Raw genomic sequence first — 24,801 nt, 5'->3', positions numbered from 1 at the left:
TGGAGGATGACAGAGTGTGGTGTAGACGTCGGTCAACAGGCTAGTATTAATTGCTAGCGGGTAACTTCGGCTGAACTACAGCATTTACTATCCAGATAAGTGTAGAAAATAATTTCGAGTGAAAGACATGCTGAATTGCACTACTCGTAAGGTTGTGAGAATCCGGTCGACAGCCCACGACCGGTTTCACCCTTTTTGAAGCTCATCAGGTAGGCGCAGTCCCCGAGTCTCCGTCAATCTTATGTTCTACTTGAAACCAAATTGCCAGAAATCAGCGAAATCACTCATTTGAAAATTAATTTGGTTTTTCGAGAGTCTCACCTGGAACCCAAATGAAACCCTCGGTTTTTATGTTTCCAGGCAACTGAATGTCCTGCACCAGGCCGCCTCATGTTTCAGTCGCTACGATATTCGAGCTATCGCGAAACATATATATTTTTGTAACGCACTACTCATAAGGTTGCTGAAAACTCCTCGACAGCCCACGACCGGAGAGACATGTTGGTTATGAAGCGCACTGATAACAATGAATTAGACAACTCCAGTCATGAGGTACCATTTTGATGTACATCTCTTGTACCCCATATCCAATGCAACACAGTAACAGAAAGCTTCCAATCTATTTGTGGTTATAAATTTCCTAATTTAGACTCTTTGCACTACCTTAGGTAAAAAAAGAGATCGAAAAGTGAAGTATCAACATGACAGAAGTTCGAACTGTTAATTTTGAAAATGACATTGTTCGGATGGAACTTTATGAAGACATTAGTTGATGTTTTTGATTATTCTTGTATGGGCGATATACCTTCGAAAAGTTCGAAAAATGTGTGCTGACGTAATTTCCGTGTCTGATGAGGTGGACTACTGATCGATTTTGTTGGTGCGGTGTTTATACTAGACCAGATCAGCTGTGGCGTGGGTCGTTTGATAATTTCAAATGTTAAGCGACTGCAAATAAACAAGCCGAATTAGTGTTTCTCATTATTTGCACGAAGACTTTGATAGACGTTTGATATTGATCACCCTCGTGACTTAGTAAGAAAGATCAAAAGAATTCTGTATATACCCGACCAACGGACTCGTCATTGTGTTCACTACCTTCTATCTGTCCGTCCACTATGCGGTTGACGCCACTTCAAGGCATCCATTGAGAAATCCTTGCCCCAGCGTGACAGCTGAGATGGGTAGTAAGAGTCTCGAGGAGGAGATAGAACAAGCTAGGAAGACAGACACTGAACTCACTGAACTCGGATTCACGTGACCGGAAAACTACGGTAGGTAAGCTTGGTAGAGCCTGGTAAAACTAAATCAGATTCGTGAACTACACTCATTTGCATACCGACTTGGTTTTGACGGGCTGCCCACTTGGAATCCAGCTCAATTTCCCGTTTATGATGTGAATGTTATATGTAAATGGTATATGAGTATACCGTAACCCCATCCAGGATATACCTCATAAGAAAGGCTACTCCATAGGAGTGTCCAAAGGAAGGGATTACCCCACACAGCTCTGGGGCAATTAAGACTAATCTCCGAGACGTGGTTCTTTCCCTTAAAAAAAGACTGTGGATCTGGACATCTGTAAAAACACGGTGAACACAACATCTTCTGAGGTCACAGCGCAGATTCAAACCACTCAATTTGGGTGGTAGACGTTAGCGCTTACATGGCTTTTAAACGGTTCCCAACCTTTTGGACCTGTTTTAACTAGCTAAGCAGGTGTCTTGGATCCAGGCCCAGGACTACGATTTTTCTAATCGATGTACAAAACTGGGCTTCATTTCATAAAGGCGATGTACAAAACTGGGCTTCATTTTCATAAAGGAAACTACTCGCAAGGTTGCTGAAAACTCTTCTTTTTTTACCACTTCTCTGGCGTCACCAGTCGCATGCCATTAGCTTGTTTACATCTTCATAAGATGCAATTCAGTGTCTACTGATTTTGGGGAAAGAAGTATCCATTGTTGGTCGAGATGAGTTACTTTCACGTCCAGGTCGGTTTCTGGTTATTCCATATTTTACAGGTGTACGACAAAAGTCTATAAAGCATACTATACCTGGAGAGGAGAGTAAAACTTGGATTGTACAATGCAATATTGTAAATGTGACCTTGAACACACAGTATTCTAGGACGGAAGCGGATGGTAGAGTAGCATGCATTTTGGAATAAATACGCAAGTTTTTCGGATTTTCGTCGAAAGATAATGCCTCTATTAGATGACCAAATTGGAGAAGCTGGAGGACACATAAAGAATCTGACGGGTCTTATTTGAAGGGCGGTAATTTCAAACAAGCGAAATCCACAAATGACGTGAATAAGGGTTGTTCAGTTTGTCGGAAGGTCATTTAATCTGTTTTGAGGCAGCAGTATGTTACTTTATGCTGAAATTAGGTGATGAATTCGGTCAAAATACACTGGATAGTTTGATAGCAAAGATATTCCAGCAAGCTTTTGCACCTTTTCAATTTTCAACAAACTCGTACGTTCATGGTGCATCAAAGGCTGCTCGCTGGGGATAGTCCATCATCCAGGAGAGATAAGAAGAATCGTTTCGGAGGATTACTGTAGCTGTGTGATCAAGCTGTTCCACCAGAGTATGCGTTTATTCGTCTAACTCGCTTGGGTTAGTAGTGTCTATGGTTTTTTCGTCATTCGTTGCGATGGTTTCAATTTTTAGGCAGCTCAGGAAAGGGCTCACCCAACCAGTCACGGAATATTCTTGGAAGAGGAACATGTGACCGCTTCATTCAAGTGTCCTGGCAGTATGTTTTAGAGGAAGGGTTTGAGCTGGTTGTTCCCAAGTTGATTCCCATCCCTGGTGAGCAGTTGATAAAGGCCATCGTCAGTTCTCAAAAGAACAGACAGTTTCAGTTAATGAACGCGATGAATACCCATGCAGTTTCACCCTGTTAATAGTGTTTGGTCACATTTATGCCTTTATTCCCAGTTTCGTTGGACAGTTTAGTAAATACTGTTCATGGAAGACCCTCTAGGTGGTCCTAGCCTGGGGATAATGGCGTTGTATATGAAGAACTCTCATCACGGTTTAACAGTGACACCAGCCAGGATTTCCATATGTGCATATTTAGTATTTATTGCTGCTCGGAGAACCAAGTTAATGACCTCCATGCTACTTACTGCTATGAGGTAGCCTTCGAGAGGGATTCACTAATTTTTTTAAGATTCGTTGTGGACCCAGAGTCCTGTGCTGTATCAATCAAATAGATTAACAATGAATGGAACTTCATTTTCTGCAGGAGACTTCCCACAGCAAAAGCCTTTCACATTAAAATCGGAACTGTTATATATTGAAAGGGCGTGGTAAGTCGCTGGTAGATCATCAGAGAAACGGTAGCATACGGAGGTTCAAATGTTCACATACTTTCTTCAGCCCGCTAGATATGCATACCTGTTATTGACTTCTTGTGAGCTTTTTTCGAATAGTGTATTCATCGGAGTAACACCTCGGCCTTGTCGAGCCAGGCAATGTGCATCTCCGAGCTACGACATTTCCTACGTGTGCTTCTTTCGGCCAACCCAACTCAGATGTGTGCAGCCTTTGGTGTCTAGTCATCTACTGTACTTTTAATTGGTGTATGAATAAAGCGGTTTGCATATAGCGGCTGAGTGGACAGATATAACGGCCTTTGGGTTGGAAGTCGTACTGTGCCTGATGTTGCCATGTTTGTACGACCTTGTAAAGTAGCTAAACCATAATGCAAAAAGAATTTCAAGTTAGAGTGGTGGTCACTGGATTGGGCCATTCAAGGATTTCCATCAGCCTTGTAAGCCATATTAATTGAAGCTGGGCTTGGCGGATGATCTACTGGTACAGTGTGCCGAAGCAAGCAATCGGTTGACGCTTTTCGGGGTTTAGCATTGACAAATCTTATGTGTTTCTGGTGAATAACAAACAGATTGGCCTAGCGAATATACACTCATTTGCAAACTAATTTGGTTTTTTGAGAGACTCACCTGGGACCCAGCTGAATCTCTCGTTTATGATGTTTTCAGGCAACTGAATGTGCTGCACCAGGCCGCCTCATGCTTCAGTCACTACGATATTTGAAATATCGCGATACATGTATATCTTTGTAGTGTACTACTCATAAGGTTGACTGTCGACGGATTTTCAGCAACCTTATAATAGTACATTGCAAACAAATTAGCCTAGTTTAGAACGACAGCTCAAGACACGATGAACTCGGCTATGTCTCATAGTGATCAGTGTTGGCTAGTACATATTGGATGATGCGGCAACGTTGAAGCTAACGTCCAGTGAAGAAGTCGGGCAAGATCTACGACCAGAAATTGGTTTCCACTTCGTTCGAAAGAGCGTCCGTAAACCACTGGCTGATTGACTGACTTGTATTCTATGGCGAATGGTGGGCATTGGACATTTGATCCAACACAAGACCACTCTTCGGTCTTGAGAGAATGAACGAACAATATGCCTGTTACCGTGATTTTAATTGCTGGTAGTGTTTACGCAGCACGAATGGTTCCGGCATTTGACCAGAAAATCGCATAACGGGTGCGCACCGATGGAAGTAACTGTGGTTGTTATGTGGCTAAAGCAAGGCCTGACTAAACGTGTCCGTTTGCTGGTGCTCGGGGATGTCGGGCCCTAAGTGAAAGTGTATCCAAAACGGTTGGGAGAAATGATGGACTTCACCAGGGGTAAGGTCCGTCGGTCCAGAGAGACCGTAAGCTATGGTTGAAAACGGTTAGCCTGAACATGGTGGTTCAGTTTGTCTCCGATTAGGAAAACGGTAGAACGAGCATAGTCTAATCCGATGCATCATCGCCCAGAACAATGCAAAGGGGGATTATTATCAAAACGTTGCCCCTGAAACCTTGTTCTAACAATCAACAGGCTAAAATAAAAAGAACTTTAACACACCTAGCGGCGCTGTTGTCTTTGATTTGCAGCATACGGGTGTCATAAATACAACTAACCCCGGTAGTTAAGACACTAAGACAATATTAGGCCGCTGAAATATGTTTCTGGTACGCGCAATAACATGCTGAATGGCAGTTGCATTCGTTACCACCAGAAATAGCGAAGAAAGGAAAGCTGGTTTCTTATTTTGTTATGTCACGGGGCACGGAACAGTGCGGCAAGGGATGGAGACCTATACCGAATTTCAGGTACGGTTCACGTGTGACCAGTGTGCCTCAGTTATACCAGACCGAACCACTATCTGATGCTTAAATTGTCTGGAATGGAGAAAGCTTGTGAATAAATCCGATAGAAAGAATTAAGCGCAAACCGATCAGTGAAGTTTTCATCCAGTAAGTGAATCCAATCCATGCTGAAAAGCCAGGGACATTGTAGATCTGCTTCATCCTTATTGGGAGTCATGAGCCGTGCGCATCTCACGAAACCCAAGATAGTTTCGAACCCGCGACCTTCCGGCCAGCGGTTAAAAACTTGTTCATTCAACCACGAGCGTGCAACCAGCTTTTATAGAACCACTCATCCTCCAATCACGGAAACCTTATCTCATAGTCACGCATTGACTGGGTCCTCGAGTGATAACTCTTCAGACAATAGTTTCACGCATCTTGTTCTTCCTCCAACCTACTTGTGAACTGATAGGTCACAATATTGATCAATAGGTCAATTAACTCACTATCTGACGACCTAACTAGATGCTCAGTTCCTGAAGATGAGAAGTCTCTGTCCCACTCCCGGGACAAGATAAATTTTTGAAAGAAAAATCTACCCGAGATAATAGCTGCAACCATTTGAAGCAAGCAACTTGATCACAGCCAGAAGTGGTCCGTACGCATAATACAAAGCAACCACATCGTAAAAGCGCATCTATCGTGATCACTGGTGGAATTCAGGCGAAGCACAAGCCACATCTACAATCACCTTTAGAGAGGGATTGAAGAAGGTGGGGACAAAGAATGTCCTTCGAGAAATACACTCATTTGCAAATCAATTTGGTTTTCACGAGAGACCCAACTGAATCTCTCGTTTATGATATTCTACAACTGAATGTGCTGCACACAGGCCGCCTCATGATTCAGTTGGCACGAAATTCAAGGTATCGCAGTATATTTTCATAAAGGAAACTACTCACAAGGTTGCTGAAGACTCTTCGACAGCCCACGGCCGGTTTCGCCCTTCTTGGGGCTCATCAGGTAGACACAGTCCCCGAGTTTCCGTCAACCTTATGTTCTACTTGAACCCAAACCGGATGCATCAATGGCGAATCTTATGGGGTTTTTGTAGGTTTGAGGTATTAACACATTCAGTAAACAATAGACTCCTTAAAGTACAGCACAATTCAATATAGCGCGCGCGAAACCAAGTTTGAGATAGCAGTGAATACAACTGCACAAAAGACACCCAAGCCAGGGGCTTTCAGTTAAGATCTACATCGGGCTTCACTAGGCTTGGGAGTTCGCACTCATGCAGATGTTAGCGGCAGCTAACTCACACATGAAGGTCACTACTTATCACCATGGTGAAATCGCGCTTTCATTTGTAGCTTTCCGAAGACGAGGCAGTTACTCATGACGTTAGTTGCGACAGAAACTTCCACTTGTTGCGCACACGAATCGTGCGTCACGGGTTCCTTACAGACTAAAAGCATACAAGTCTTCCAATTTTGCACCGATTTCTATATGAGATAGCAACTCCATGTGCGAAAATGTTCAGGTCAAAATAAACCGACCAAGTGGCAATTTTTGTTAGAATTAAAACCGATCAATAATGCATTTATGAGCAGTTCGCTATTTATGAATTGGTTCAACTTGATCAAATGACGTGTACACAGAAAAACAAACTGCATTAGGGTGAAATGACCTCTGCTTACAATGCAGATGAACGATATTCTCTGCGAGGATGAAATCATTCACGGTAAGTAAGCTATTTGGGGCGTAAACTTGCCGTGTTATTATCAAGGTGAGGCCTACCTAAACATTCAACTCTGTCACACAACAAACCGCGTGAACGCCACTCACTGTGGCATGACCGAGATCGCAAACTGACAGATAAAGTGCATTTACTAATTAGTACATTGCGTTGGACATGAGGAAGAACCTAAACATGCAACTCTGTCACACAACAAACCGCGTGAACGCCACTCACGGTGGCATGACCGAGAACGCAAACTGACAGCAAACTGACAGATAAAGTGCATTTACCAATTAGTACATTGCGTTGGACATGAGGAAGAAGCATGCTGGCAGAGCTCCATAAATAAAGGTAAACCTAAGTAGATTAGTTCACATTTTTCTGCTTGGAGCACGTATTTGCAAATAAAACAATTAAGAAATAAGAAAACAGGAACCGTCCAGACAATGTCTACCTGATGAGTCCCAAACTGGCTAAGACTGACAGTGGTCTGGGAGTGAAACCTTCCGAGCAGAAGTGCTTCCATATCTTGAATAATGGTCCCATTCAACAGACATATCCTGCACTGCAGGACACGGATACCTGAGTATCATTTTGTCACCATATCAGCTAGCATGTTACTACTTAACACAAGCCAATACAAATGGCACAATAGGATACATGGCCTCGCAAGAATATGAGTGAATCTCTTCGCTTGTGGAACTGTCCGTCACGATTTGATTCCAAAATATGCTCCGAATTTTGTTTCAGTTAATGAATTTGTCTACAAATGGTGAGAAAATCGAAGTCGTTACATCCGAAAACGACATCGACTCACAAGAACTACAAAACGTTTGCGAGGACATCGGTGATTCGTAAATCACCCAGCTAGGCGCAGTAGGGTGCCTAGATTATTTTGTTCATTCCACCCGACTCCTTCAATCCACATGCCCGTTAGTTTTTCCATCGTTCGGTAGGACACGAGTATGGCCTCCTCAGCTCATCCTTATTATCGATAGGCGAGGTGGTTATTTTCAAAGCCAAGGTCACATATTATGACTCAGTGGCTTAGTTTTCCGTCCAAATCGAAGTTTTCAGGCCGATAGGTCGATGGCCTTATGTTTTGCCAAAGCGTGCTGTTAGATTTCGAGGCCCATGCCTGACTTTGCTGAACGATTGGCATAGTGGACATGAGAATCACTTGTGCCCTATGAGATGCCAGGTTAAGCAGCTGACTCACTGAACGAAATCTGCCTGGCTGAAACTGTCGTTATTAATACCTGGCTAACTCCTTTGGATGCGGTTCCGAAAACAGGAGATCCTGATAATCAAATGACCACAACATTAGCACATCATAAGTGAATAGCCTGTCCAATGTACATTTGAGGGGCATGTGTATCCAAAAGTTCTCCGGGGTCCTCCGCCTTTCAAACATAAGAGGACGAACCAGTCTCATGAATGGGTAGAACTCAGTTGCATTCAACATGGAGGAAATAGAATATCTATCCCGAGGGGAGGGAAATATGGTGTACATTGATGTGTAAAAGTGTAATTTACACGCCGCAAGTTGAAATGGTAGGAAAAAGGCTATGGGACTTCTAATAACTGGGCTTTCATGCCCAGGGATAAAATTACTATGTACGGTTAATCTCATTTGTCCATACCAAAGGTAATGTTACACTTGGCCCATTTGAAAACAGGGCTGCGAATCATGAAATATTTCGACATTGCATCATGACTCACTGCCTAATTGACGACATTGTTTCCCTCCAAGAACACCGGATTTCCAACCTGTCCTTCCACTAATGCCGACAAGACTCCTTTGGGAAATTGTAAGTTTAACATGCAGTTAATACAGCCTCCTAAAAGCCTGGATGAGGTAAAGAGAGGAACACCGCGGAAATTTGAAGGAACTTGGCTTCCAACTTCTTACAAGTGTACATAAAACGTTTTTTGATAGTGTTCACTATCTTTTAGTGGTGAATCATGAAAACCTTGTATACCCTCGATTGTTCTGATGTTCGCGAGTGGCTTGGACTGATAATAGAAGCATTAGACAACCCACAGACGGATATTTCCGGAACACTGTAGGCATCAAATCGAGGTTGCTCTTTAATTCGGTCAACGGGTTTTGAAAACTTGAATATCCCAAGTTGAACATTAGCTGAGGAAGGCAAGGGGATCCAATGGTTTCCATACCGTACACCACATTTTATATTGTCTACAAAAAGCGGGCAGAATAAACTCTTTCGGGTCTCAACAATGCCGTAGACGAGGAAGATAGACGAATTGCATGTGGTGGTTAATAGAGAGACCAATAAGTGAGTAGGAGTAATTCACCACTGTGATCGAAATTCGACCTATAGTTATGAAAACACTGGTTATAGGCACCGATGCCATAAGTGGGGTATTCAAGGAAATATCTCTGATCGTTTTTAGATCTTTTTTTTTGAACGCGCTTCACTTATCTGCAAGGGTTAGAGGTCGTCCCGTCATTATCACCCACAAATATTAGAGTTTTGCACCTGGACTACACTGAATCTCATCAAAGACGTGTGTGAACCTCCTGTCATCACCGAGTCCAGTCGTAATTAAATGCACACTGCTTAAGTACAATTTGATTTTAAATAGAAATGAAGTGAGATTGAGGGAAATTTCGGGACTATGAGTCTTTGACGCAACCCAAAAATGGCGTCGTCAGCGGATGGCCAAAGATGTTTTAGCAATTGTACAATTGGTATTGTGCCATCCAAAATCAAATTTGCTGACCACAGAAGCTGAAGGGCTTCGTCCAATGTTAACAGCTGGAAACGTTTAGTCGAAATGTCATGTCTCCGATCCTCCATTGCCCATTCGCTCAGCCCCAAAAAGACAAAATAGCTGGTCTATTTGTTACCTTACGTATCCGATTACATCTTCACCTTGTACTGGCAGTTAGTGGGCAAATAATCTAGGCACCCTACTGCGCCTAGCTAGGTGATTTACGAATCACCGATGTCCTCGCAAACGTTTTGTAGTTCTTGTGAGTCGATGTCGTTTTCGGATGTAACGACTTCGATTTTCTCACCATTTGTAGACAAATTCATTAACTGAAACAAAATTCGGAGCATATTTTGGAATCAAATCGTGACGGACAGTTCCACAAGCGAAGAGATTCACTCATATTCTTGCGAGGCCATGTATCCTATTGTGCCATTTGTATTGGCTTGTGTTAAGTAGTAACATGCTAGCTGATATGGTGACAAAATGATACTCAGGTATCCGTGTCCTGCAGTGCAGGATATGTCTGTTGAATGGGACCATTATTCAAGATATGGAAGCACTTCTGCTCGGAAGGTTTCACTGTCAGTCTTAGCCAGTTTGGGACTCATCAGGTAGACATTGTCTGGACGGTTCCTGTTTTCTTATTTCTTAATTGTTTTATTTGCAAATACGTGCTCCAAGCAGAAAAATGTGAACTAATCTACTTAGGTTTACCTTTATTTATGGAGCTCTGCCAGCATGCTTCTTCCTCATGTCCAACGCAATGTACTAATTGGTAAATGCACTTTATCTGTCAGTTTGCTGTCAGTTTGCGTTCTCGGTCATGCCACCGTGAGTGGCGTTTGATCACGAAACAGATTTAGAAAATGTTAAGGTTTTGGGACGAGGATCTCGGTCCACCTCACAGAGATTGATAAGCGAGGCGATAGAAATCAGCAACCATCCCATTGTGAACAGAACAGAAGGCGTGGTATTGGCAAGCGTGTGAAGGACGGTTTCAGATCAACCGAGCTGACGCGTGTGGGTGTGCGATTATCAGAATGAGGAGCAGTCATCATTCAAATTCCCCTTAACACTTCCCACCTCCCTTCTCCCGAACTAAATGGTCGCCACATTCACACGCCCACGAAAATCTACCAGCAGCACCCGCAGTGAATCATTGGTTGAAGCACCCTGAATTGGAAGATCAAGGAACAAAAACCGATCGGAAGTAATTTGGAACTCCTCCAACCCATCAATGCAAGATATTGGCTACCACACTAACCGACAAGAGCCGTTAATTGACACTTAACACTGATTCAGTGTGATAATCTGAAGAGGTCTCGTTGAGTGGTTCTCTGTCTGCCTTAAAATCTGGCCAATTCGGTGACCTGCTCACCTGGCCTCATGAAGCTTTGTGTCAAAAGCGAAATGTTACCCAATTAAAAACTATTTTTGACTTTCGGTGTCTACCAAAGCAAAATGGACCATGAAGACGGTAAACAGCTTAAATGAGCGGAATGAAGCCTTGATGAGATTTGGGCAGATTTTTATCGAAATTCGATGCGGTTTAGCGTATCAAAGCGTACATTGGATACCTTATGAGGTAGAGGACACCAGCGCTTTTTTGTAAGGAAGCTCTTCCTGCTGTTTCGAAATATATGTAATTACCGAAATAAAATCCGCGTTTTTATGGCTAGTAGTGCACGCAAAGTAGACAGGTATGCATATTTTACCGCACTGTTCGGTGAACCATCCATGTGAAGGTAGGTTGCATGTTTGAACGAAATCTGAGGGTCAGTTTCAAAATTTCCAGGCAAACCAATTTGTTATTAGACTGGCGATTTGGGCATACCATGGTGGAGTTAAAACATATTACAGCTGAATGATCCTACCTGCAGGCTTACGGGTAGACTTACACAGACTCTGACGTCACCAGTTATGTAACTGAGTGCTTATTTATTATGTTACGAGGATAAATAATCCTATAAGTTAAGTTTAAAATCCTTTGAGTTTGTACAAGCTTTTCTAACAGATGACTACATGAGCGATACGATGCCATCCAAAGTATATGTGGCACGGAACCCAACCTTCTAACCTGACTATAACAACCAGTCGAATCCAATTACACTCAGACCGCAACTGCAGCTATACGAAAAGTATAGGGAGACCATAGCATACTGAGTGAGAAAGGGCGACCCGAGTATAAAAAGGATGCACTCTAATGGGCCCAAACAGCGGCAGTTTAACATTGGAACAACTTCCTTTTTCACTTTTGACCGAAGCAGATGATAGAACGAAAAGGGTCAACAAAACCACTGTATCCACGTACATGAAATTTCAAGCATAATTGGAAGAGTTTGGTCACTTCTACCCCAACGTTTAGTCCTGGGACTTACTACGGCTAACTTCAGCCATATTTGGTCAAAGTTTTATCGATCGACACTGAGCAAACGAATGAAACTAGCTTCGCACACTGTTTTGGCAGTACAGACCGCTGACATCAATTTTGTTCTTGAGGGATAATCCGACCTTCAAAAATTTTATGCCAATTAATTGATATCAAATCATTAGCCAGAGCGCGGCTATCACATCAGATGACTGAAGTCCCGCACGATCACATGGGAAACTCCCAAAGTAGACGATTAAAAATGGCGGTTCAAAGGACATTATCCTTCGCACTATATGGATGGGCTATTCGGATGTTCTCGGAAAGCTACAGATACGCAACGGACTACGCCTGATTATATGAGCGCGTCATGCCATTCTTACACCGTTTGTCGAAAGAATGTGATCTCATCACTATTTTCCCGTGAAGCGACTTTCAGGGTCCGCTTACCCATATGAAACCAGCATCCACTGGAAGAGAAAGGTAAATGACAGCATGTGTTCAATATTAGCTTTATCAGGATAAAGAATCTGGTGATAACGGTGACGCAATTGTTTATCCACTTTTGATTGTTACTATATTGGCTGTCCTGATGTATACAAACCCAATCCTTTTTACAAAACTCCTGTTACTGCATAGTTGAGGGCACCGTGGGCTCGTGAATCAAATCTGAACAACTGCTTCGGCATTTCCATTTCATGCAAAGTATTTCCAGCATAATTAACAGGAGATTATTGTGGAAGCCAATGGCGTTTGTTTCCGATCGAATGAAGTAAGCATGAAGTCGTGAAAATTACCCAAAACAGGGGATTTGGTTTCTGGGCATCCCCAGGAGTGTATTATTTCTGTGTACCTACTACACTACCGCTGAATCACTCTAACAAAATTCTAAAGCTTATCTATGATTTTTCGTAACAGCTGCAAACATCTACACAGATTCTGTTCATTTCTCCCGTGAATCGACGACAATCAGTGGCTATTTCCTCTAGTTGTTTGACTACACACGAGTGGCGTGACTTATGCCTGTCTACCATGACGTCATTTCGCTTCTCTGCCGCTCGTTCCTCTAGTTAACAATGCCAAGATTTTCACTTGTCCATCTCCGCTTGCAATTCTGTCAACTCTATCTATTTTTGAAGAAGTGGGTCATCCGGGGATCGAGCTCGGACCCGGTGCACCGGCTCGACCCACCCGCTTGCCCATTTCTGTAATACTTGTTTATTGCATCTCACCTGATACTGTTTTTTGGTATTTTGTTTTAAACTATACTGAAAGATCTCTCCACTGAAAACAACCGGGGAAATGTCTTCAATAAGCGGGAGCTTGTTTCACTTCACATTGCACGGCGGCATTCGCATTTATTTGTGCTATGAGAGGATTTAGTTACAGTCAATTATATCACGTGTTTTCAATGCTTTACACTGTGCTGCTCTCAATGCTGGCCACAGTACGAACGTGTGACTAGGTACACCAGTAGCAAAAGATGAGTCATGCAAGCTAAGAACAGCGCTTGCCAAATGACCAGATATACTCATTTTTTAAAGGCCGTGTTGAAGAAGTGCATCATGAAGCTGTTCCACACATCACCAATTCTCACTCTACAACCCTGCCGCTTCAAGTAATACTAACGATTGGCTTCCGTTCATTGACCTTCCCATTCCTCAGTGCACCAACGCTTGCTTTCGCGGGAGAATAGTAGGTATATGAAATACACATCGGCTTTCTTGATGATAGAAAAATACAAATGCCCAAGGAAGTAAAGACGTCACAGACGTACATGATGTCGACAGTAACAGTGGAAAGTGAGCAAGAATAACAAGACAACGTTTGGACGGTCAAAGGAGTTTGAAAGACAACAGTACGTGCACCAGACGGTGCTGCGGCAGAAACAAACGGTTGATACCTGAAATACAACATTCCGGACAGACTAATGAACACAAGGAGAGGAAACCCGGCGACACAATGCAGGATTCGACCCCACTGGCAGGAACGCACTACGTTCACTAGGCACCAGTAGATGTGTTCGGCTCTTTTTGGGCGAGTAAGTACATGTCCCAGGATCGGTGGAGGGGAGGCTGTAAAGATAAGTAAACATGAAAAATAAACTTGATTATGCCAAGGAAGTGGAGTTTGAGCGGAATTTTGCTTTGCAATGTGAAAAAACGTAAACAGGTACTGATACACACTTCATGCCTTGGTGTAAAAAAACTGCTAGACAAGGATAACCCTCCTCTATGTTTGGCTGCTGTATGTGAAGATGTAGGACCCCAGCCCTGGTGTGACCGGCAGGTTATGCGCTGCATGCCCAAGCGTCACTAAAACACGAAAACTGAAGTCATAAGCTGTTTTCCAAAAGATATAGGAGATAAGACAAGATGGCCTCAAGGCATGATTATCTCTACTGGGATTGATAAACTCGAGTCCAGTCTCCCTTGGTGTGGACTCACCAGAACGATTGCACCAGGATGGGAGGACGATTGTTCAAACGGGAGTCATGTGAGTATTCATTTTACAAAATGTTGCAATCACCAACACCTGATAAACTATTTGCCTAAGAATGCACCTGTGTTGTTCAAGCACGAGCATATGGTTTAAGATGGGTGTAGTCCTCGTGCGATGACCTGCACTGATTTCTGGACGTACACCTCGTTTGGCTTGTCACTTCGGATATGTGCAGTTCACCTGTGCTGTAACGGTACGGGAAAAGTGCCGGCGACTGACGGTGCTAGTATAACGATGTCGATTTAGAGATAAATAGCATTTCCAATCCATCAGTAAACTTTCACAACCGGGAAGAGAAGAAGCATGTTTACCATGAAACTGAAGAAAAATGAGGAAAAAACTGTTCCCAGTAGCTAGGAGTATTCGATAACCTGATTTCTGCTAAACAGTTCGGTAAGTGTTTGCCCCTGTTTGATCCGTAAATGGACAGCCTGATGTTTAAGTCTCAAAATTCTAGCCTGCAAAGAAGCAAACGCTTACTTCAATTGTTTCCATACATAGATTGGTCACGGGATCTTGGAGTACTTGAATATCCTGCTCCTCATCCATTTCAGTGGCGGTGTCTATAGCTGATAAGCTTCATTGTCCTAATTATCACATTAACGTTGACTAATTTCGAGGGCGACAATACGGCAGAAATGCCTATTTTGATCATGCTGACCAGACAGTGTTGAAGCTTCACAGAGTTGTCTGTCGCATAAATTCCGTTATTCTTGAGAGCAATCAAAACAGTGATGGTTCTTTGTCTGTCACGATCCTACGAAACTAAACAGAACTGGACACATCCGCTGAAGCTTATTTCCGCAAATAAGTCAACCCAAGTGTAATTTGGCTACACATCAGGTGACCGCTAACCTGCTCGACGAGTCTGGTCTGCAGGCCTTTTAGAACCATACGAGCAAGCAGCATCAGTGCACGTTTGGGTGGGTGTTACCCTTTCCGGTGACAAAAAAGTTTACAAGCCAGCTATAGATTTGGCTATCAGTCCAGACAACCAAGCTACCAATATTTTAACACATATCAACTATGTATGTGTATATATGTATGTAACGCACTGATGATGTCATCTCGATAGGCGATGAAGCTTTTGCAATCAAATCGCCCATCTCAGCGAACAGGCCAACGGCCATCTACGCTACCTGAGCTACCAACATTTTCCTGCATAGAAGACTCTAATGTCACTATGAGATTAAAGAACCAGCAGTCACACAACTAGTAATGCAGTATTCATATGCGGAGCTGACCAACATTTCCTGCATAGAAGACTCTAATGTCACTATGAGATTAAAGAACCAGCAGTCACACAACTAGTAATGCAGTATTCATATGCGGAGCTGTGATGGGATTTCGTAGAAAGCATTGTTACGGCAATTCATCCCCCTGGAACTTGGGAGGGTTGACGGTAGCACTTTGGTGTACAAGAGCTAACGCTGGTTACCCTTGCCGTTCAATCACGTTTAGACCGACTAGTGGCTCTCAACAGGCTTCTGCGCCTGACAGCCCTAGTTACTCTCAAACCCACAGTTGTCTATCAGCTGCGATGTTGTAAAGGCCGAGTTGGTTTGCCCTCGAATGACACGGCCAATGATACTGCTCACGAAGAGGATTTTCCACATGGGAATATAGCTCTAGGATTAATGGAGAAGTTTCAATATACGACTCAACACAGACTGTTACCCTACTGGTGAAAAATTCACTCTAATTTGGATTCCTTGACACTACGGTAGATGTTTTGCTTAGATTTATGGGCCGTAGTTATCTGACAACCTGCGTTAAAAACCAGGTATTCACTTCACCGGGAAAGGTGGATATCATAGAAGTGGATGAAATGAGCGAACCAGTTAGGGCATACCAAGCTTGATTTAAGATTAACAATGCGCGAGTCCTAACTACCGTCATCGGCATATTGGTACAAACAGGGGAATGGTTATACGTGCTGCTTCACTCGTGGTTTTCTACAGATTGGAGCAAAAAATCCGTCAGTTTCCAACATGTTTTCGCCGACGGATGTACTGCCGCTTGAGTTGAGTAATTGGGACATGTAGAACCAACGGTATTTTGCACAATAACTCTAAAAACTTATGTTTGTACACGTAATATTCATTAATAGACTGGGAAAGACGGATAAATGCAGCCAGTCAGCCAATACCCGAAGGAAACATGAGGACTGAGATAGTGCCAAGTTGCCCAAGTCTAGACAGGAGCAGCTGAGGTGCGGGTGGGCTTGAATTACGAACCTTTCAGTCAATAAGGTTCGGGCCTCAACCGCTGAGCTACCTCGAGCACACAACCATGCATTTGATTCAGATTTACTTTGACTAGTTGTGGAAAAATAAGTGCATGGACCAACATGCGCACAAGATTGCAAAATCAAGTTGCCCCTAGACAGGAGCAGCTGAGGTGCGGGTGGGCTTGAATTACGAACCTTTCAGTCAATAAGGTTCGGGCCTCAACCGCTGAGCTACCTCGAGCACACAACCATGCATTTGATTCAGATTTACTTTGACTAGTTGTGGAAAAATAAGTGCATGGACCAACATGCGCACAAGATTGCAAAATAAGACGAGGTAGCTGTTGAATCCGTATGAAAATCCGTTTCTCCATATAAAGAACACTTCTGCACTCTCCGGGTACGATGCTGTGATAGGGATGCGTATATCTGTTATACAAATGTGGAGATTCACTTTATCCCTCTTTCCGAATAAAATGCTCTGAGAAAGTAATACCCTAATCATTTCTCGGGAATAGTCCATACTGGATCGAGCCATACATCCCCAGATTTCATAAATCGATCTGTTTCATACATACCGACAGTCCATCATATCAGTTCCCAGTCGCCTGATAGACCGGTTGGTGCTATAAACTGTTGGGTCCAGCCCCTCTGTAGGCTCCCCCAGTAAGCTCGCGCCAAGTGCCATCAAATTTCCATTGGACTGATAGGAAAAATAACGAAGCCATCGAGAATGACCGGTAAATTTCAACAATTCTGGCCCTATTACTCCTTAAGAAAACATTTTCTGATCGAAACCAGGAAAGACAACACGAGTAGTCATTTAGTTATTTAAGAAGTTTAGCAGCATTGGTTGCCATTGTTGTGCATTGTCGTGTTTTTTAACGTAATCTATGCTTGATCTAGCCGCCGTGAGCGAGGAGCTTCTTAGTCGTAAGAATTTGCGGATGACCGATTGAATGAAGATCATTCAACAAATGAAAATGCCAAGAAAGTGGACCATCAGCATCCGATTAATGAATTCGACAGGAAATGGTCGGTTTGTTCTTTCGGACTACTCATATTGACCTCCCAGTACAGTAGTCTCGAAAACGAGTGGACGCTTCAAACGCAAGTATATTCACTGAACTGTGAATATAAACAGAACGGATCAATTCAATCGTATTAAGTAGATAGCCACATCTCCTGGGGGAGAAGAGGAGGAAGGAAACAGCCCACTCTTGTGAGAGACATGCAGTCATACAGTCGTATTAGAGAATCCAATGGACTGAGGGCTCTAGATCGAACTGCAGCAGTCGTCATTTCAGATATGAGCCAACTACGTCATGCCGCAATCAACTGTCATGTGAAACCAGCAACGATTTTCCTCTTCCTCCACCAGAAGGTCCTATGGGTCGTTCTTAATGAGCGATAACCACTGTATTCCAGTTTCCTACGCGGTGATATAGACGGGGATAACTTCAGACCCATGATTCAAGTTCGCTTGCAGGGTTAGCCAGGATTTCCACCTATTTAGGCTCATTTCGTACCGTTGTTTTGGTCTATGATTCCGTTTTGCCGTAGATGGCGCCCTTTTGCAATGAGACAGTGGCGTGACCTTAAGCACAGAAATGCTAACAGCTGACACGATAAAAAAGCACGGTAACCTGGGTCGGGACGATCAACAGAAAGATAAGTTGGACCTGTTTTGGTGTGCAACAAAGACCATAATTTGAAAGTGAACCTATTCTGGCGGGACGAGATGGCAACCGGCCCAAAATGAAGAGGACAGGTAAGATACACCCCCCGTTAGCAGTCCAAATCCTCACAGTGACCTTTGAAGCACCTTCATGTGTACACCATTGTTTGACGGTTTATGTGAATTTTTCGTCAATATTGGGCTCTTTTCAAACACGGTGGGAACTGAAGGGGCTGTATCCGAAGGTGGACTAACTAGCTGCCGTATGGAGGTAACTCAAAAACAAGTAAACTGTAGTTCTTAGAGTATAAATTGGTTATTCATCACCTTTAAAACAAAGCATACCTTTTTGTATCACCCATGAAAATGGTCGGCATTTCACACTTTTTTGCTTCCAGCTCAAACATGGTTGAGGAAGTATCTTGTTCGGCACCATCAGGAGGACCGCGTTTCAACACGGTTGGGCGGGCGAGATTGGTCAACAATGAGGCATGGTTGGATAGGTTATGACTCTCGCCTTCCTCAAGGGCGTCAGTCGTAGGACGGTTGGGTGAAATGAGAAGCCGTTCGATAATCACGGGTGGAGGAGAGGGCAACGACGAGTTACGCAATTCGGAATCCAACTCGCTGCTGAATAGCATCGTCTGTTGGGCACCACTTGTGCGGTTTCGATTCTGTGGAGTAGCCAGCCATTTCGGGTGGCGGGCTGTGAAAGATGGGGGGTGCGCAAAAACACCGTAAACCAGTGGTATGTATCCGTGGTGCTCAATGTCGATCAGTTAGTTACATAACAACCACACTTAGAGACTAGTGACGTCGGGCGATACGCGCAGTGTGCAAGCAGGTGCTATAAATCCGTAACACATCCTAGCAGGGGTTATGAAGTGTCGAAATTCTTTAGCCTCATTGGATGATAGCTGATTAGGGTATTTGACAGCACATATTTTACTTGAGAATTTTCAATTCTTCTGCGAAGACAGTATGTTCTTCCGACCTTTCAAGGCCATCCATCTGCGGCCCACATCCGTAAGTGGAAGGTAGAAGGTATGAACGTCGGTAGAACCAGCTAAAACGTGTTCGGTCTAATTGTGTGCATCAACACAATACACACAGCGGTCACTGGTAGGTCAAGAGCTTAAGGGAAAATATGGGTATGAAGTAACAGCCCAGGTTGTTATAAATATGCGACACTGTGCCAAGAAAAAAAGCTGAATACTGGGGCGATGTGTTCAGGCAACTGGCTCCATCAGCTGACAATCGATAAGAAGTTGATGTAGAACTTTGTCAACCAAACGGTGGTAGGCTCATCAAGTGCAGGCGAGATTTTCGAACCAAACTCGGGTTAGAATGAGATGAATTCAGTCGCGAACAAAACTATGTACCACAAACACATACGGTCTTACGGAACGTCTGCGCTAGAGACTTGTACGATAAACCCGGAAATTGTCCTACATGAATTGCTTTAAACTCAATTTTTGTAAAAATAAAACAGCTACTACGGGCACCATACCGGCTTGCTGATATCGCTCAAAAAGGTAACCAAAAAGTGTACATTGCACAGAAGCGTTAACATGTTACGCGAATGCCGAAGGCAGGAGAATAAGACTACTTCGGATGGCGAAGTGTGTTAAAACATCCCATTAACGCAGTTCACGAGCTCAACTGGAAACAAAACACGTTTACAAGCCTTAGCAACTATACCCTTGTCATCCTTATTCCTAAGCACTCAGAAGGGTCATGTGAACACGAGCTCCTTGTTAGAAGTGGAAATCCGTCAATAGGCTATCATCACGACTTCAAGCTTTCACAAATCTACCTGTCAAACCGATAGGATGTAAACGAAGGTGGTCAGACTGCCTCAGCCCATGTGTCGGGTTCTTTTAGAATCTGACCACTTGTTGCTGAAAGCAACATCCCATGGAGGGTTCGAAAACCAAGAGTCCAGAGGCCTGGAGTTCACAAGTGACAGCTAGACAGTGGACAAGGTTGGCCGCGAAAAACGCAATTCACTAAGCTTCCAGCCGTGATTGAGGTTCATCAGAATGGTGCGGTAGGATCGATCACCAGTGCCCAAGTTCACACTCAAACTAAAAACTGAATCGATACCGAGCACATAGTGTCAGTGCATGAGGCAGTTGGTCCGGATTGGCTCCTTGAATGCCGTAAACATTTAGAAAAGAATACATTTTCACTGATCGCAAACCATTTACTTTACACCAACTCTCCGGCGGCATGTCACTTTTTCGTGAAACCTGATACACTGTTTTCATTAGTGTTGGAAGACTTGCTAACATCAAATTTGCTGGATCCATAGCCGGCAAAACGTGTCAAATAATTTATTCAGCTTCCTTCATTGATTTTGGGTATGACTGACTTGCGTATACGTCCTTTGGGCGGAAGACAAAATCTCGCGCCAGATTATCTCACTCAGCTTCATTTAATGTATCAAGTTCAACAAAAAATGCGCCACATTACATTTCATTCCATTATACACCCTTGTTCTCATATGAGGTATGTTTCGTCCCTGAAATCTACACTCTCTGTTTCGTGAGTAAACCTAGTGAACATTACTGCTCAATTTGAGGCCCTGACCGAAGTCATAACAAGTATGGTGTCCTTCTGGCAGATGGGCTGCAAAACGTAGCTCATTCAGTTAACAATGTCTTTACAATGTAGTTAGGTTACGATGAAGTGTACGTTGCCGCCCTCGGATGGTGTAGTAGTTGGCGTACCAGCGGGAAGCGATGATGAGGCGAGAAGCGCAATGTAGGAACTCACAGATCGCGGGCTCAGGGCATTTAGTTACAACGACAGATGATACAGCTGTGGTATAATTAACTATAATGCTAAATTCCCTTCATAGTTGAGTGTTGGTAACCTGAACAACCAGGAAAATTCGGGCCTCAAAACTTAACCTTATGTATGACAAGAATATTAGGACAACTACCGTGCCTCGATCGATTCAATTAGAATAACCCGAAGTACCACTAATGGATGTTAAACGCTGACATGTTAGTTCATCTTAAAGCCAGGATAAACTAATGAGTAAAATCGTAAAATAAGCTGTACATTCCAAAATGCACTGCACGAGATTTGGATGCTCAGAATCAGCGGAATAAGCTGTTGGGTTCTTGTATATGAACACTGCATTCCACATTGTTCTACATCACGAATTCCCATTTCAAAAGTAGAGATCCTTCACAGTTTTCCTGTGAAAAGTCTTAAACTATCGACTTCAGCGCGTTTCAAAAGCAGATGAATCTAATCAAACGCTTAAACTGGGTTGAATTGTTTGTTCATCTGTATAGCACTCGTCTCAGCCACTTCAGTTCAAGGTTAGTGTGAAAACAACCGGCCGTTGGAGCGAACACCAGCATGGTCCATTTCATAGCTAACATGTGTCTTGGTGACCCGAAAACCAATGTCCGTGTGTCTGATGTCCCACCACAGCTGCCTGCCTAAGTTTTCGTAGCGCGAGGGTGGGAAGCAGATTGTTGGTTGGACGGATGGGAGCCAAGCCATCTGGCCAGGCAGACAACAGGCCAAACAAACTCAGGCCGTATGCTGACACGTCGCCTGCAGGCATTCCACACGAAGAGGGGGATGACTGACTGACTGGATGATGCGCTTGCTTTGTTAGGGTTTGACTGCCAGATGAACTTTAGAACTTGGACAAAGGACGGGACAGGCATGGCCAACAGCAAGATCCGTAGGGAAAAGAAGTTGGTGGACGTGTGCCCCCATCGACTGGTGGACACAAGCAAAAAAGTAATCCGAATCCTAAATCCAGAATGAAGACACATGAACACATGATCTGGAGTCCATTAAGCTGGTCGATTTGCCGGCAAAAATATGCGGACAGTCAGCCGCGATTTACGTTGAGAACTTAAGCCAAATAGGACTTGGATCAAGAAGAACCAATCAAGCACACCCGTGTCCGTAATTCTACCGCTATTTTACTTGTCTCAGTCTCGGGTGTTTTCTTACCAGTGAGTCCAGTGATGGCGGACTACCTACAGCACTCTATGCCGAATGAAGGGATAACGTGTGTGCTCGTTACTAACAAAATAGATGTAGCACCAAATAAAGGAAACTTGGAAAACGGAGACTTTTCAACCGACAAAGAAACGGCAAGCAGGTGGCTGAGCTTTGTGGGTTGAACTGTTTTCAGGCTGTAATGCTTTTGTCTTCGTTGAGACCGACTGTAGACTGCAGAAATAAAGGTCCAAGTCTACAATAAATACATCTTTCCAATCGACTCTTAACCTGAAATCGTCGTATTTGGACCAAAACTTTTCCGTGTAAATTCTAATCAGATTTAAACATGGATTTCATCCGGAGGACGAAACCAACCCGTACAAAAAACCGCAAGGCACCATAGGGCTGTTTTGTTAGTGTTAGGAATCAAATGCAGCTAGCGAATCGCGAACCTCAGGTTCCAACATACAGGCAGATCAATATCAGATAAGATGAGATGATCGGGGGATGAGTGGCGTTCTACCGTGCGTAACCGCTGGCCAGCAAATCACAGCTTGGTTGTTTTATTCAAACTTCCACCCAGAAGGTTGGGGTTCAAATCGTCTTAAAGATCGGTGAGAGGCACCGCTGCTATTTACTCCAACAAAGATGAATAGCCGCACAGTGCTCCTTAGTATAGACTGACCTCGAACACGAGATAAATTCTATGGTTGAAACTTTCCGATTCTAGGCAGATCATGAGGTGTTTAGATCAGTTTGACTATTTGGTTCACTTAACTAGGAGCACATTCCACTTGAGTTCTGCTTCTTCTCACATTAGAACTCTTCCGAATAACACTATGGAGACGTTTCATAGCACTCAATGGGGTAGGAATACCGATGAACCGATCAATCCGGTTCATCCTTCCCTTTGTAATTCTGTGTGAGCAGCAGCGAGTTCAGTGAAACAGAGGGAAGGCAGCTAAATTAGTGAACGTGACAAGTAAGCTCATCAAGGTGAACAGCTTGCAAATATCCCATTTTGAAACTTACGGAATGCAGTCTGCAAACGACCAGAAGTGCTCTACACACCAGTTTCTCATTGATCTCAAGAATGATTGGGCAAAAGATTGTGAACAATCACAGATAGTCTTGCTCGTTGAGTGCTGTTTGTCATGTGTTGAATATAAAAGTACCGAGGTGTGTGTTTTAAGCAGGAGTTTAAAACGTAAACTGGCATCAAGTATGAAGCACAGTGGAGTAGAGAGACCATCTCATGCTCCCATTGCTTCTACATATGCCAATCATTTCGGGCTGAAAGGATGTTACCTAGACGCGCCAAAGGACCTCTGATTACTCAGTGCTCTTTAATATCCAGACTGAGCAGGCCATCAACATGACCATGTACTGTCGTCGAAGCACCTTGCTTCCCAAATACTTCAGTCGCCTTTCAACCTAGCGTCATTAAGTTAGGAATATGGATTGGTCAGTCCTCAGATGTTTTGTATCGTGACCATTTTCATACTGAAAAAGATCGGTCTGAGTCACTAGGCAATACACACCATGGCGGCGCGAAATTTTAATAAAACCACACTTGGCAGGACGTAAGGAAATATACAGCGATCAGACGCCTCATATCAAGTTGTCAATAATAGTAACATGACGTCTCATATTTCTGGACAACCATCCGGATTCCTTAACTGAACCAAAAGCATCCGAGTGTTATTACCTTTGAATAGCATGTGACCAGAAAGGGTTGTCGCATGCAACCATTCATAACGACAGTGATGAACTGTTCGACCAGAAGCCCTTTATTCGTCTCCGTGCAGCTTAAGTGAAGGAACAACGCAGTATACTCTTTTGGCAGAAAACACTTCACAAAATTGCTGAAAATTCTTCAACTTTCCACGACTGGTCTCGGCCTTCAGATAAGCGAGTTCACACCAAATTTTATGCGATTGGCGAAGCACCTCTTAGAGTAGTGTGTTCGGCGAAGAAAATACACTGCGATATGGTGCCAACTAGAACAGCAGGCGGTCTTTGTGCAATTCATTCAGTTGATTGTTTACCAGCGAGTATACCCTGTCAACTGTGTACAGTTTGGTGTTCAAGCAAGTAGAACATAAAATTCGAGGACTACGCCTGCCTAGTGGTCCTCAATTCGGGCAAAACCGGTAGTGGGTTGTGAGGAGATTTCAGCAGCCTTACGAGTGGTGTGTTTGACCAATAAAGCTACTTGCCTATTGAAAGGTATAGTTCTGATGGATCGTGTATGTGGTGGTGCCCCGCTAAAAGATGTCTGAGGTTTGTACTTTAAAACATCAACCCTTAACAAGTTTCGCTTCTCAGTGATCATTCATCTAGGCAAGGCAACCTCTATCTGGATTGGTATTTGTCCATTCACAAAATATGATATATCCACTTAGCCATTTCATGGCATAATTAAATGCCT

General features: G+C 43.5%; 1 protein-coding gene across 1 annotated transcript in view; it reads right to left on the bottom strand.

Moving 5' to 3' along the window:
- Positions 1-13,697: 13,697 nt before the first annotated feature.
- T265_02862 (hypothetical protein) overlaps positions 13,698-24,801 on the bottom strand; it is a gene marked incomplete at both ends in the record, with an annotated part of 30,591 nt that continues 19,487 nt past the window's right edge. The window contains 2 exons of the mRNA XM_009167206.1: positions 13,698-14,057; positions 18,738-19,098. Coding sequence (XP_009165470.1) covers positions 13,910-14,057; positions 18,738-19,098 — 509 coding nt within the window. The remainder of the gene's footprint in view (positions 14,058-18,737; positions 19,099-24,801) is intronic.

Source organism: Opisthorchis viverrini, assembly GCF_000715545.1.
Source record: "Opisthorchis viverrini unplaced genomic scaffold opera_v5_37, whole genome shotgun sequence".
Classification (NCBI taxonomy): Eukaryota; Metazoa; Platyhelminthes; class Trematoda; order Opisthorchiida; family Opisthorchiidae; genus Opisthorchis; species Opisthorchis viverrini.
This window is presented reverse-complemented; position numbering and strand designations above follow the sequence as displayed.